Here is a 13,925-nt window from a genome sequence, read left to right on the forward strand (position 1 = left end):
TTTGGCTTTTTCATTTGGTCAAACATCCAAAATTTGTGTTTAGTAAATGGCTTTTTCAGCCAGCTGGAAAGCTGGCTTTTAAGCCGAAATGAAAAAGGTACTTAGAGTAGCTTTTGGCTTTTAGCTACCTAAGTTACTAATAACATCCAACATCCAATTTACAAAACATGTTTTTAAACTAATAAAAAGTCAAACAGCCAACAAAAAAGGCAATGCAAATAGCCAATCAAACCAGCCTATCAAACCACCCCACATCCAACAGCCAACTGCCAACAGCCAATTGCCAATTGCCAATTGCCAATTGCCAAACAAGGCCTTAAAATAAACAAGAGTGAGTACACAAATCACAATTTCTTGTACAACAAGGCGGCCCAAAACTAAAAGCAACATAAAGCACAAAATTAAAGCAATCAGTTTATGCATCTCAGTTACACAGAACAACAACACAGAAAAAACTCGAGCTAATTGAAGAAGTTCAACAATGGAGGAAGGAACAAAGGTCATTCCACATCAAATTGGAGGAATCCACAACGATGCTCTTCGATTCGGTTTCCATGGCGTCAAGAGCGAGATTCTCGAAGCTCATCCTCTACAATCTGCTGTTCTTAAAGTACAATTTTCTCTCTCTTCATTTTCATCTATCTTTCTCTTTCTCTCTCTTCTGTTATTGATGATTATTTCATCGATTTAGGCGGAGAAAACTCAGCGAGAGATGAAGAGGAACATTCTTGCTAACACTTATGGTTCCGCTCTTCCGCTTAAGATGGACCTCGATCGACAAATTCTTTCTAGGTTTTCTTCTGATTAGTTTTCTATTAATTATTTATTGATTTATTTTTGTTTAATGCGATTCAATTTCTAGTTTTGTGATTGTTTCTAATTGAATTTGTGAAAAACCCTAATTTATATGAATTTCGAGCATTAAGATGTTGAATTTGTTCATTTTGCTTAACTAAGGATTGTGGGCGTCTATTTAGGGACTGAATCAGTGATAGAGGTGGAGAGGATGTGAATTTGTAGTTTATTCTACTCAAATTTGTTCATAAAGTGATGGGTTTATGTGATGGGGTTTTCGGGTGGATTTGTGGGATTGAAGCAGGGTTTTCGATCAGTTTCGCTAGTTAGGAATTAATTAATAAGAAATGTTGTGAAATTATGTGAATGTCTTGGTTACTGTTATTGGGTTTAGACCGGCAAGTGAATCTGCAACAGCTTTATGAGGTAGTGTTAAGCAGATTGTTGTTAAAGGCTAAACTGTGGGTTCGGATGCGGTATATTAAGGTTAAAACTTGAAAGGCTAGAACTATGACATTTCAGCTGATCTATCATGACTGGTGAGGTGATTATGTCTTATGAATGGAAGTATCTGAGTTGGAAAATGGAAATTGGAGAGTGAAGATCGCAGCTGATAAAGTTCAAGTATGCTTGTTGGGATTACCACTGTTCCTTTTGGGTTTGCTATCAGTGCCAGGAAGGTTAGATTAGAAGTCTATGTATCTTTGGATAGGTGTTGAGAGAGAAAATGAGGACTTAAAGTTCTGTAAGTGTGTTGTGACCCAAGTTGCTAAAAGTCAATAAAAAAAACTTGTTCAAAACAATTTTTAGTAAAATCAATCTACAGATGTTACTAGTATGAGATTTTCTAGAGACTAATATGTAAGTAGTTGACAATGGGTACTCATAAAAGGGACTAGCTTTGGAGAAATTATTGCTTGGTCTAGGACTATTGCTCCCTCTTTTCATGTTAATTAGTACCTGCCCCTGTGAAAAAAGGTTGCTAATCACTCTATTGTGAGGAAAAAGAGCATGAGCCGAACATTGGTTGAATATTGGAGTAGTTTCTTTCTGATGCTCCATTTTATTTTTTTTTTAATTTTTAGTTGCCCAAGTGTATAAGCTGGATTCTAATTGTTTTTTCAGTCATTTGAGCTAAACATTGGTTAAATATTAGGAGTGGTTTCTTTGATGGATTGCACTCTAATTGGTATCATTTTGCTAGAAAGGTCTGAAGTTTGAATTATAATTTTTATATGTATAGAGAATAGGAAGCACCGAAGCATACTGTTTTAACTTACAATTTAATCTGAATTTCATGATCACATCACTCCCAAATTTTCTGTTTTAATACCCATGGGTTGGGGCAGCATATTCATGTGTTGTTTATCGATATCTACTGTATTTATCTCTTGGACTACGTCTTGCATGTCAGTAGAGACCCATCATCAATTAGGTAAGTTGTATATTCTTAGACCTTTATATTTCCATTCTAGGTTGTTCATGCTGTTCCTGTGTTTTACTGGTCTTTAATTCTGGACAAATACGTATCTTTAACAAGTGTCGTATAATTTGTGAAAAAATATACCAACTGTAGTGCTAAGCATTATTGTGACTCCAATCTGACTTACCATTTTTCTTTTACTTTGTTTTCTATGCTGTTGGCACATGCTTCACTAATACATAGTATATGAGCTTTTGTTGCTAGTCTTTTACTTGCATGTGCTAAAAAAGGGATCTGGTAGGAAAGTGATTCGAGTTCAGCTGATCATGCAATTCCTTATTGTTTTGCAGGTTCCAGAGGCCTCCTGGACCAATATCATCCTCTATGCTAGGGTTGGAGGCAGTGACAGGAACTTTAGATGATATTGGTTTTGAAGATTATCTGAACGGTAATAAAAACACGCAACTTTTATTGTTTTAACAAAATATATGCTTCTCTTATTTGCCCAAACCACGATATAGTCGGCAGAACCAATAGAGTTGAAGTATTTGCATTGATTTTCCTCTTTGTACTTTGGATGCAACTGATATTCTTTACAATTTTTAACTACACTCCGGTTTTTATATGTTGAGGCACCCACCTGCTTGATCTTTGATCACAGTACATTCACTACAAATCGATAGCATATTAGTTTGAGAATTAATAGTTTGAGCTATTTGCTGGTCTCATATCTTGTTTTGTTGCAGATCCACGTGATTCAGAATCCCTCCGAGTTCCAGACATGCATCATGGCATGGAAGTTCGTCTAGGCCTTTCTAAAGGACCAGTTGCCCCGTCTTTCTTCTGATGAGTTACTATTGTTGCTGGAGATGTTCTCAAATAGTTGGAAATGGATGTATGAATGATCTTGCTATTGTTTCCTTAGACATCTAAATCTAGTGAGACTTTTTGTTATGGAAATATGTCAGCTTGATCTAATGGGAGTATGAATGATCTTACAATTAAATTTTTATGCTTCCAATAGTTGATCCAGTTTTCCTCTTTTACATGCTTATGACTTTTTTTTACATATATGATGCTGTTGGCTTTCCTAGCATAAACACAAGTTGGTTTGAATTTTCCTTGTTGATTTTGTTTCCTTCTTATATGTGATTTGGGTATTTCTACCCCGCCACTTGGCACAATGTGAGCTTGTCACGTGTCGCCTAAGAAGACCTCCCAATGGACCTCTCAGGGACAAACACGTGTTAAGCAGATATCCCCTCAAGAATTGGCGGCAAGGCCGCCAATTCCCAAGGTAGCCGTAAAACGGCGCAACCCAAATTGCTAGGTCATCAAACCAATTAAACCCTAGGGTAGGGCACAATTTTCTAGGACCCTATAAAAAGAGAGATTTCCATATTTGTTAGGGCACGTCTTAATCATTACATCATTTATTACTCTCGAAAACAGAGAACACCTGATCTCGAAATCCGAGAAGATATTTACTTTCCGCACGTTTTACTCCGAATCCGTACTAACTTAACCTTCTGAGGTGGACCTCCGAACATCCGGAGCTCCGTTGTTTTACAGGTACATGCGGATTAGTTGGACCCAGTTTTCGAGTTGTAACTCTTCCAAGGGACACAAAAATCCTCGAAACATTTGGCGCTGTCTGTGGGGAGAGTACCTTAAAGATGGTTTCACAAGAACCTGTACCGCTTCAAGAGCCTCGGTTGATGGAGAGGTCTATTCGAATTATGACTCGGTGACGACTATGAATTCGAAACCTATGTGGTCACTGATGGGTCACTAATCTCTAAACGCATCCGTCCCAAAGAGAGACGGGAGCGGAACATTGACTAGGCGGGTACAAGCAAGCTCCCTGAACAGCCGTCTGAGCAGATGCAGGCGGCAATATTAGCCCCAATCACCCGAGACGAGCTCATGAAATTCATGATAAGTTTCAAGGGTGAAATCAAGGAATTGATCACCAAGAGGACGGCTGCTCCTATGAAGGAACATTCGGCCAAAAAACCAGCTCAGGCTGAGAAAGCAAAGTTAGTCAAAGACCGACAGCCTACCCCTCACCCTGCTACGAAGGAGAAGGCTCGACCCCAAATTGATCTCTCCAAACTCCGTTTCCCAGAAGCAGCAAAGAGAAAGGCCATCCGGCATGTGTAGCCGGACGGCAGCAAAAAGACATTTTCTGATGCTCGACATTATATTGAGCAAAAGAAGAACCAACAGCTGTCTGAGTCAGCATCCACGTCGACTTACCCAGATAGATTCAAGAATACCTTAGTGAGGAAGTCGCAATATGTACATAGGACTCCGTCAGGCGGCCCCTCCGTCCACATGGGTCCTCATGTGATTAACTCGGCATATTATGTGGCCCACCCATTATACAGGCCGCCTGCTTTGCCCTACATCCAGCTTGCCTTCTTCGGAGGACAGGCGGCATACAATTACCAGCCTATGGACTGGCAGGTTTGGCTGTAAAACCTTGGAGAACAACTAGGGCTGGCAAAAACTGACCCGACCCGAAAACCCGACCCGAACCCGACCCGAAAAAAGCGGGTTAGGGTTGAGATTTTCGACCCGAAAACTTAAATGGGTTGACACGAACCCGAACCCGAAATTAAATGGGTTAGGTTAAGGTTGAAAATCTCAACCCGAAAACGACCCACTTAACCCGAAATAAATTTCAGGTCAAAATCAGGTCGGGTCAACCCGAACCCGACCTGAGAACCCGAACAATTTTAAGTAAAAAAAAAAAAAAAAATCGTAAACATTGTAAATTAGGCAGCCCAGCCCAATTTCTTAAGAGGGTTCTACTTCTACATATAAAATGAAAACCCTAATTTTTCATTTTCTACCACATTTTAGATCAGCCGTCCTTACTCCTTACCCACTTCTCTGTTCTCTCTCTTTAATTTTCTCTCTCCTCAAAAACGACACACTCAAAATTTCAAAAACCCTAAAATCACTTCACCATTGTTGAATTCGACTACAATTCTTATCTTCTCACTCTTATAAGGTACGTTTCTTGCTTATTGTTCTTAATTTGTGAGTTTATACGAATCGATTTTGTTATTTTACAAGTATATACAAATTAATTTATGCGAATTTATGCTGGGTTATGTAATTATACGAATTAATTTACGGATTTATGCGAATTCATGCTAGTTTATGTAACTATATGAATTGATTTATGCGAATTTATACTAGATTATGTAATTACACATTTACACGACTGATTTATACGAATTTATGCAAATTTATGCTTGTTTATGTAATTATATGAATTGATTTATGGATTTATGCGAATGCATGCGAGTTTATATAATTACACGAACTGATTTATGCAAATTTATGCGAATTTATGCTTGTTTATGTACTTATATGAATTGATTTCTGGATTTATGCGTATTTATTCTAGTTTATGTAATTATACGAAGTTATTTATTGATTATTCGAATTAACTTTGTTATTTTCATGCTATCTATTGATTTTATGTAATTATACAAAATGATATAAGCATTATGCTAATTATACAAATTGATTTATTGATTTTGTTATGGATTATATGAATTTTTTGGACGATAAAGGAAGTAATTCTAGTTAATGTAATTTGGCAGGAAGTAATTATGTCCAACAATGTTCAAGAACTTTCTTCCGGAGAGGAGGAAGAAATTAATTCAACAATGGATGTTAAGAGGAAGAGCAAAAGCCAGAAAGCTTCCCCTGGTAAACCTCGTGTGCTTGTTACTGGTAAGAAACGCCAACGTCGCCTTACTTCTGATGTTTGGGTGCACTTTGAGTTTCTGGATGAGCCTGATGCAAATGGTAATTTGATTTGCAAATGTAAAAAGTGTGGTGTAAGTTTTAATGGTAATAGTACGAATGGAACAGGAAATCTTCATCGTCATCTTAAAAATTGTAAACAAAGGTCATTTAGGGATGTTCGTCAAATGATTTTAGAGAAAACATCTTCTGGTTTAGGGAATAGATTGCCTGAATTTGATGCTTCCTATTTTCGTGAATTGTTGTGTCTTGCTATTGTTGAGCATGATCTGCCTTTTCAATTTGTGGAATATAAGGGTGTTAGGAGGTTATTTTCTTATCTGAATCCTAGTTTCAAACCTGTCACAAGAAACACCATAAAATCTGATGTGCTTAAGATGCAAAAAAAAGAAAAGGAGCAATTGAAAAATGTGTTGGCCTCTTCTTCTGGTAGAATTTCATTGACCTCTGATTGTTGGACTTCCATAACCACTGATGGATACATTTCATTAACTGCTCATTATATTGATAAATATTGGTGTTTGCAAAAAAAGATTCTGAACTTCTCTTACATTGCTCCCCCTCATACCGGTATTCATTTATGTGATCATGTGTATGGGTTGTTAAAGGAATGGGGTATTCAAAAAAACATTTTTTCAATTACATTAGATAATGCTTCTTCAAATGATGTTTTTGCTGAAAATCTTAAAGGGGAACTTGATTTGATTTGTGGTGGGGAATTTTTTCATGTAAGGTGTTGTGCTCACATTCTTAATCTAGTTGTTCAAGATGGTTTAAAAGAGATTGATGGGGCTGTGTGTAAGATTAGGGAGAGTGTTAAATATTGTAAGAGTTCTCAATCTAGAAAACAAAGATTTATAAGTTGTGTAGCACATGTTGAACTTCAATCAACTCGATCTTTACAACAAGATGTTCCCACTAGATGGAACTCTACTTACATGATGCTTGATAGTGCTTTGTATTTCAAAAAAGCGTTAATTCACTTTCAAAAAGTTGATGCCAACTATGCTCATTGTCCTTCCACGGAAGAATGGGGTAGAGTAGAGAAAATATGCAAGTTTTTGAAAGTGTTTCATGATGTCACACTAGCCTTTTCCGGAACCAAATATCCTACTTCCAATCTTTACTTTTCTAATGTTTTAAAGGTTAGATTGTTATTAAAAAATGAAAAGATAAGTTCGGATCTTTTTATGCAAAAAATGGCTAACAAGATGCTTGACAAATTTGGAAAGTATTGGGCTGATTTTAGTACATTTATGGCTGTTGCTGTGGTGTTGGATCCACGATATAAGATTCAATGTGTCCAATGGGGTTACAAGAGGATCTATGGGGATGGTGTTGAATATGAGCTTGAGTTCTCTAAAGTTACCAATTCTATAAAGGAACTATACGATTCGTATGCCGCATCTCATTCTTCATCAAGCAATGTAAATGTCAAATCTACTGATTCTGAGGTTTTGAAGGAACCTTGTGATGATTTTATGAAGGTAAACACTTCTTCCCTTATCTGTTTTGTTGTATTATCATATTATGAAATCTGATTTTATGTTTTGTTGTATTATGAAATATGATTTAATGTTTTGTTGCATTATGAAATCTGATTTATATAATCTGATTTATATAATCTTATTATAAGTTTATAACCTGATTTCAGATTTGTATAATCTGATTATAACCTGATTTTATATATTCAGATTATAATCTGATTATATCTGATTTATATAATCAGATTATAATCTGATTTTAAATAATCTAATTATAATCTGATTATATAATCTGATTATAATCTGATTATATAATCTGATTTATATAATCAGATTATAATCTGATTTTAAATAATCTAATTATAATCTGATTATATAATCTGATTATAATCTGATTATAATCTGATTATATAATCTGATATTAATCTGATTATATAATAATATAATCTGATATTTATGATTTGGTTTTTATAGGATTTTGATGATTTTTCTGTTGAGCAAACATCTGTGGCTATGAAATCAGAGATGGAAATGTATTATGAAGAGCCACTTATGCCTCGATCCAGCAACATTGATATTTTAGCTTATTGGAGAACTTGTTCAGTTCGTTACCCTGTTTTATCTCAATTGGCTAAAGATGTTCTTGCTGTCCCCGTATCAACTGTGGCTTCTGAATCAGCCTTTAGTACCGGGAGTCGGGTACTTGATTGTTATAGAAGTTCATTGAAGCCAGATACAGTGGAGGCTATAATTTTCTTAAGGGATTGGGCCTTTGGGCAAGGTAACTTATATATAATGTAATCTGATTTTATTTCTTATGTTGGCATGTATTATTGATGGTAACTTACTTGTTTTGTTTTTTTTTTTGTGTGTGTTTTGTAGACTCTATGGATCCTCAATTGGAAATGCTTTGTGGATCAATTATGAAGCTTGACATAGAGAACAAGAATGATACGCAACCTACATCACCCGACTTTGAAAAACTTGAAAGCCCTTTTGAATCCTCTAATGTTATTTGAGAACTTAGATATTTGAACTTGTTTGGATTGTAATTTCTGGTTTGTAATTGATAATTAGGTGCCTTACTTAGACTACTTTTGGTTTTATTTGGACTTTTTGTTAGATTTGATTGTTTGAAGTATTGAATGTTTGTGCCTTTGTGGTTTGAAACTTAGTTGTTTAGGTCAGTTTCAGGTTAATTTCAGGTCATATTCAGGTTAATTTCAGGTCATATTCAGGTTAATTTTAGGTTAAAATAACCTTACTTAAATCTTAACAAAAAATCAGGTCAAATAAGGTCATTTTCAGGTTGACCCGAACCCGAAAAAATCAGGTTCAGGTTGAGGTTTTCAACCCGAAATGTTAAATGGATCAGGTTCAGGTCAGGGGGTATCTGACCCGAAATTACCTGACCCGAACACGAACCCGACCCGACCTGATCCGATTGCCAGCCCTAAGAACAACCCTCTGCGTTCTCTAGGGAGATAGCCGAGGCCGAACACCCGTCTAAGGTTAAGAACGTGTTGGTAGGAACCTATGATGGTACCTCCAAAAGATCACCTTTTGGCATATACTCACCTCATGTATTTACAAGGGTTGGATGATGCCGCCTAGTGTCGTTGCTTCCTGGCTACCCTGAAGGGCATAGCCCAACAGTGGTTCGGCAACTTGCCGGCTGGATGCATAAACAGGTTAAAGATGCTTGCGTTCTTGTTTGCTTCCAACTTCTCTATGAACATCCCTACAAAGAAAACAAGTCTCGATCTGAGTAATGTGCAGCAGGGAGATAGAGAAGGATTGGGCTCCTACGTCAGGCGATTCAATCCGGTGAGAATCCAGATTCAAGGGATTAACGGAGTTGCGTATACATACTTTTTAAAGGGTCTGAAGTATGGGTCGACTTTCAAGTTCGACCTCGTCCGCAAGAAAATCTTTACCCTCCAGGGAGCTCTGATGGAGGCGGAAGCCTACATATAGGCGATCGAACTCTGCTCCTCAAATAAACAGTCGGACTCTAAAAGGTCTGACAAGCAGAAGGAGAGTCGGCCTGCTCAACCGGCTTAGAAGCCTAAAGAGAGTAAGAGGAAGAAAGAGATATGGACGGTTGATAACTCTGATCAGTCGGCCAGAAGAAGAAAAAGAATTTAAACCGTACGTTCCAAGGTACGAGTTTAACAAGTACAGCTATTCCATCCTCATGGAGATAAAGGATCGGCTGACCTTAGAGAAGCCGAATCCAATGAAAGGTTCACTGAAAATCGGAACAAAAACAAACACTGCCATTACCATGAGGACGTCGGCCATGACACTAACGATTATTACAGCCTCAAACGGATGCTTGACCGTCTGCCGACAAATGAGTGTTGAAGTCCTATGTGAAGTCCAAAGTGACTTACAAAGTGAATCCGGGGCAATCCTCCAAAAAGACTCCCCAGCCTGCTGGTAGTTCGGACACCGATGAGGAATCGGTCTACACTATAGCAGGCGAATTCGCTAGAGGTGGCTCGACCACGCGGGGCACGAAGGACCATTTGAGAAAGATGATCAATTCAGTTGAAAAGGGACAGGCGTCTGGCACCACCGCCTTCCCAAAAGTTGTCATCACTGAGAAGGAGTGGGGCAAAGTCCGCCGGGCGCATGATGACCCTGTGGTTATCGAGTGAAAAGTGTCCCACCAACTGGTTGGCCGCATTCTGATTGACACAGGTAGCTCCTCTAACATCATCAATTACAAGTGCTTTTCCATTCACAAATTTAAGCTGGATAGCATGCATGATGTTTCACATCCCCTTGTTCGGTTTGGGGGAGGAGTGGTGCACCCAGTCAGACGGATAGATTTCCCTGTCCGGCTGGGAGAAAAGGGCAAAGGGCGGCACATGATCGTCCGGTTTTTGGTGGTCGAAGAGCTGACCGCCTATAACCTCATTCTTGGCCGACCCACTTTGAACTGGTGCAAGGCCGTCATCATCCCATCTGTCATGCTGCTCAAGTATGAGAGGGATGATGGATTTGTTGGCTCCCTGAATAGAGATTAGAAAACGGTCAGAGAATGCTATCTCTCGGACGTCAAACCCGCGGCCGCAGCAGTCGGGCAGGGGAAGGAGCCAATAGACCTTGATGATATCAAGGATGATCATCCGGCCCCACCAGCCGCAAAGAAGAGAAAGACTGATCACCTGGTGGTGGTCAAGAAAGAAAAGCAATAGCAATCACTGACCGGGGAACGGTTAGACAACCTCTGTCCCCAGTCGGCTAGTGATCACATTGATATTCCACTCGACGACAGTCGTCTAGAGCGAACTGTTAAGGTGGGGACGGTTTCTTTTGCAAAGATGGGTTCAGATTTGCACCATCTGATGAAAGAATTCAAAGACATTTTTGCTTTTGAAGTGGAAGAGATGCCAGGCATCAGCCCGGATCTTGTTGTCCACAAACTCGCAATGAATCCAATAAAGAAGCCCATCCGGCAAAAGAAAAGAAATCATGGTGAGGAGAGAAGTCAGGCGGCAGCTGCCGAAGTAAAAAAAGCTGTTAGACGCTGGGTTTATTCGGCCATATAATTTCCCTCACTGGCTTGCGAATGTTGTGCTTGTGAAGAAGCCGAATGTTACATGGCGCATGTGTGTTGATTACACTGACTTGAACAGAGCATGTTCGAAAGATAGTTATCCACTTCTAAAGATCAATAGTCTGGTCGAGTCTACAGCCGGACATGCCCTGATGAGATTTATGGACACGTACTCAAGCTTTCTTCAGATTCCCCTGTGGAAAAAGGACCAAGAAAATACGGCATACATCACTGATCAGGGGTTATTCTGCTATACTGTGATGTCGTTTGGCTTGAAGAATGCGCTTGTTACTTTCCAACGAATGATTAATACAGTATTCATTAATCAGATTGGGAGGAATGCAGAGGCGTACATCGATGACATGATAGTCAAATTCAAGCAGCAGGCGGATCACCTTGTTGACCTCTGAGAAACATTCACCACACTCAGGCGGTACAAGGTTATGCGCAATGTCAAGGAAGTACAGAAATTAACAAGTTGTCTGGCGGCCCTAAGGAGATTTCTCAGCCGGTCATGTGACAAATGCCTTTACTTCTTCCAGACAATCAGGGAAAAGGCTATGTTTGAATGAGGGGATGATGATGAGGCGGCCTTTCAAAAATTAAAGCAACATTTGCACTCTTTGTCAAGGCTGGTCAACCCTCTGCCCAAAGAGACGCTCTACATGTATTTGGCTGTCTCAAATCATTCTCTCAGTGCCGTTCTTCTTGCTGAAAGAGACGACACCCAACTTATGGTCTATTTCATTAGCCATGTTCTCATAAACGCAGAGTTTCGGTACCTCATGGTTGAAAAATTTGGCCTCGCTCTTTATATGACTGTCAAGAAGTTGAAACCTTAATTCTTGGCACATCCGGTAGTGGTCTATACTGACCAATTGATCAAGCGGCCAATGATGACCCTGGAATCATCGGGCCCAAATGCTCAAATGGGCTGTTGAATTACAAAGTCTGGAAATCACTTACGAACCAAGGAAGGCAATAAAGGGGCAGGCATTCGCCGACTTTATTGTCGAAATGACAAGGCGGCTGCGTCGGATAACACTGATCAGGTTTGGAAATTGTATGTGGACGGGAGCTCTACTATGAACGGTTGTGGTGCAGACGTTATATATTAGTCTCCTAAAGGAGATAAATATGAGCATGTACTATGGTTCAAGTTCCAAGCCTCAAATAATGAGGCAGAATATGAAGCCCTGCTGGCCGGTATCCACATGTGCAAGGCGGCAGGGGCAACTAAGATTGACGCCTGCACTGAATCTCAGTTGGTCATTAGTCAATACCATGGTAATTATGAATCCACCCATCCGGCTATGATCAAATACTTGCAGGCGGTCAAAGCTGAGGCCGAGACACTTGAATAATTCAATCTAAGTCAAGTGACTCGATCCGAAAACAATCAGGCGGATGCTCTGTCCAAGCTGGCGTCATCCGCCTCATGTGATACACCTCGATTAGTATTGTGGGAAGTGATGGAAAAACAAAGCATTGAAAAAGATTTCATTGGAATACTTGACCGAACTTCTACCTGGATGGATGTTGGGATAACATCGGGGCATATCTGCTAGACGGCGCGCTGCCGGATTCGGCTCCAGAACCAGCCGCACTTAAAAAACGTGCGGTCAATTTTGAAATTCGTAAAGGAGAAATTTCTAAGAAAGGGTTCGTACAACCCCTTTTGAAATGCATCACCCCCGAAAAGGGACAGGAAATTATGGAAGATTTGCATGCGAGATTTTGTGCCTCACATATAGACGGCAGGTCTCTAGCAGAAAGGGTCAGATGGCAAGGCTACTTCTGGCCCACCCTTGAGAAAGACGCCATGATGTTGGTGAAAAAATGTGATAAATGCCAAAAATTCGGCAAGCTTATACACCGTCCGGCCACATATCTGACGGGTATTCATAATCCATTTCCATTCACCAAGTGGGACATGGATATCATGGGGCCATATACTCTTGCATCAGGCAGACGGCGGTATATCTTTGTTGCTGTGGATTATTTCACCAAGTGGGTAGAAGCAGAGGTGGTAAAAAACATCAAGACTAAGGATGTCATCTCCTTCATCTAAAAGAATATCATCACCCGGTTCGGGATACCTATATCTATGGTTTTTGACAACGGACCCCAGTTTGAGACGCCTTATCTCAAGACTTGGTTGGGAGATTAAGGGATCTCACATTATTTTGCATCAGTCGGCCGACCCCAAGCAAACGGCCAAGTTGAAGCCTTCAACAAGTTAATCTCAGACGGCATAAAAAACAAGATTGAAATTGCTGGCGGCCTATGGGCGGATGAACTACCACACGTCGTATGGGCCATCAGAACAACAACGAAAGGAGCAACTGGTGAGATCCCATATCTCATGGTTTACGGTGCCGAAGCCATTTTGCCCATTGAGCACTATGAGTCGACTCTTCGAATCATTTTATATGACAAAGAGGCAAATTCGGAAGCCATGCTACTAGCATTGGACTCGCTTCCAAATCGCATGGACAATGTCGCCTTGCGCCATGAGATCTACCGTATGAGAATTACTAGAGCTTACAACAAGAGAGTGCACAAACGGCCCTTAAAGGTTGGGGACTTTGTGTTACGGAAAATGGAGGCAGTTGGTAGGGCGAATGTGCAAGGAAAACTAACCCCAAATTGGAAAGATCCCTACTGAATCTATGAAAAATAAGAGGCGGCACCTACTGTTTGAAAACACCTGCAGGCAGCTATCCAGAACTTGAAATGTAGATAACTTGAAAAAGTACTACTTTTGAAATTTTGTAAATTTTTTATTCAAACTCATTAATGAGAAATCTGTCTTCTTTCCCAAATTATGTCTATTTATTTTTGCATTCAAGGGCACTGTCTGCACGAT

The 13,925-nt window shown here is 39.6% G+C and overlaps 1 protein-coding gene across 1 annotated transcript; it reads left to right on the plus strand.

The window, feature by feature from the left end:
• The first annotated feature begins 369 nt into the window (after positions 1 to 369).
• LOC145572460 (cyclin-B1-2-like) lies at positions 370 to 3,266 on the plus strand. Its single transcript, XM_081631435.1, has 4 exons — positions 370 to 610; positions 692 to 792; positions 2,569 to 2,666; positions 2,965 to 3,266. Exons 1-4 carry the CDS (start codon positions 482 to 484, stop codon positions 3,063 to 3,065), a joined length of 429 nt encoding a protein of 142 aa, XP_081487561.1. The 5' UTR covers positions 370 to 481; the 3' UTR covers positions 3,066 to 3,266.
• Positions 3,267 to 13,925: the final 10,659 nt, after the last annotated feature.

Source organism: Chenopodium album, chromosome 12 (genome assembly GCF_948465745.1).
Source record: "Chenopodium album chromosome 12, dcCheAlbu1.1, whole genome shotgun sequence".
Lineage (NCBI taxonomy): Eukaryota > Viridiplantae > Streptophyta > Magnoliopsida > Caryophyllales > Amaranthaceae > Chenopodium > Chenopodium album.

What these genes read in the sequence shown, in the direction of transcription:
- LOC145572460 (XM_081631435.1), top strand. Translation starts at nt 482, where the DNA reads ATGGAGGAAGGAACAAAGGTCATTCCACATCAAATTGGAGGAATCCAC. An exon ending in TACAATCTGCTGTTCTTAAA is followed by an intron (nt 611 to 691) that starts GTACAATTTTCT and finishes TCATCGATTTAG; the next exon opens with GCGGAGAAAACTCAGCGAGA. An exon ending in TTTTGAAGATTATCTGAACG is followed by an intron (nt 2,667 to 2,964) that starts GTAATAAAAACA and finishes GTTTTGTTGCAG; the next exon opens with ATCCACGTGATTCAGAATCC.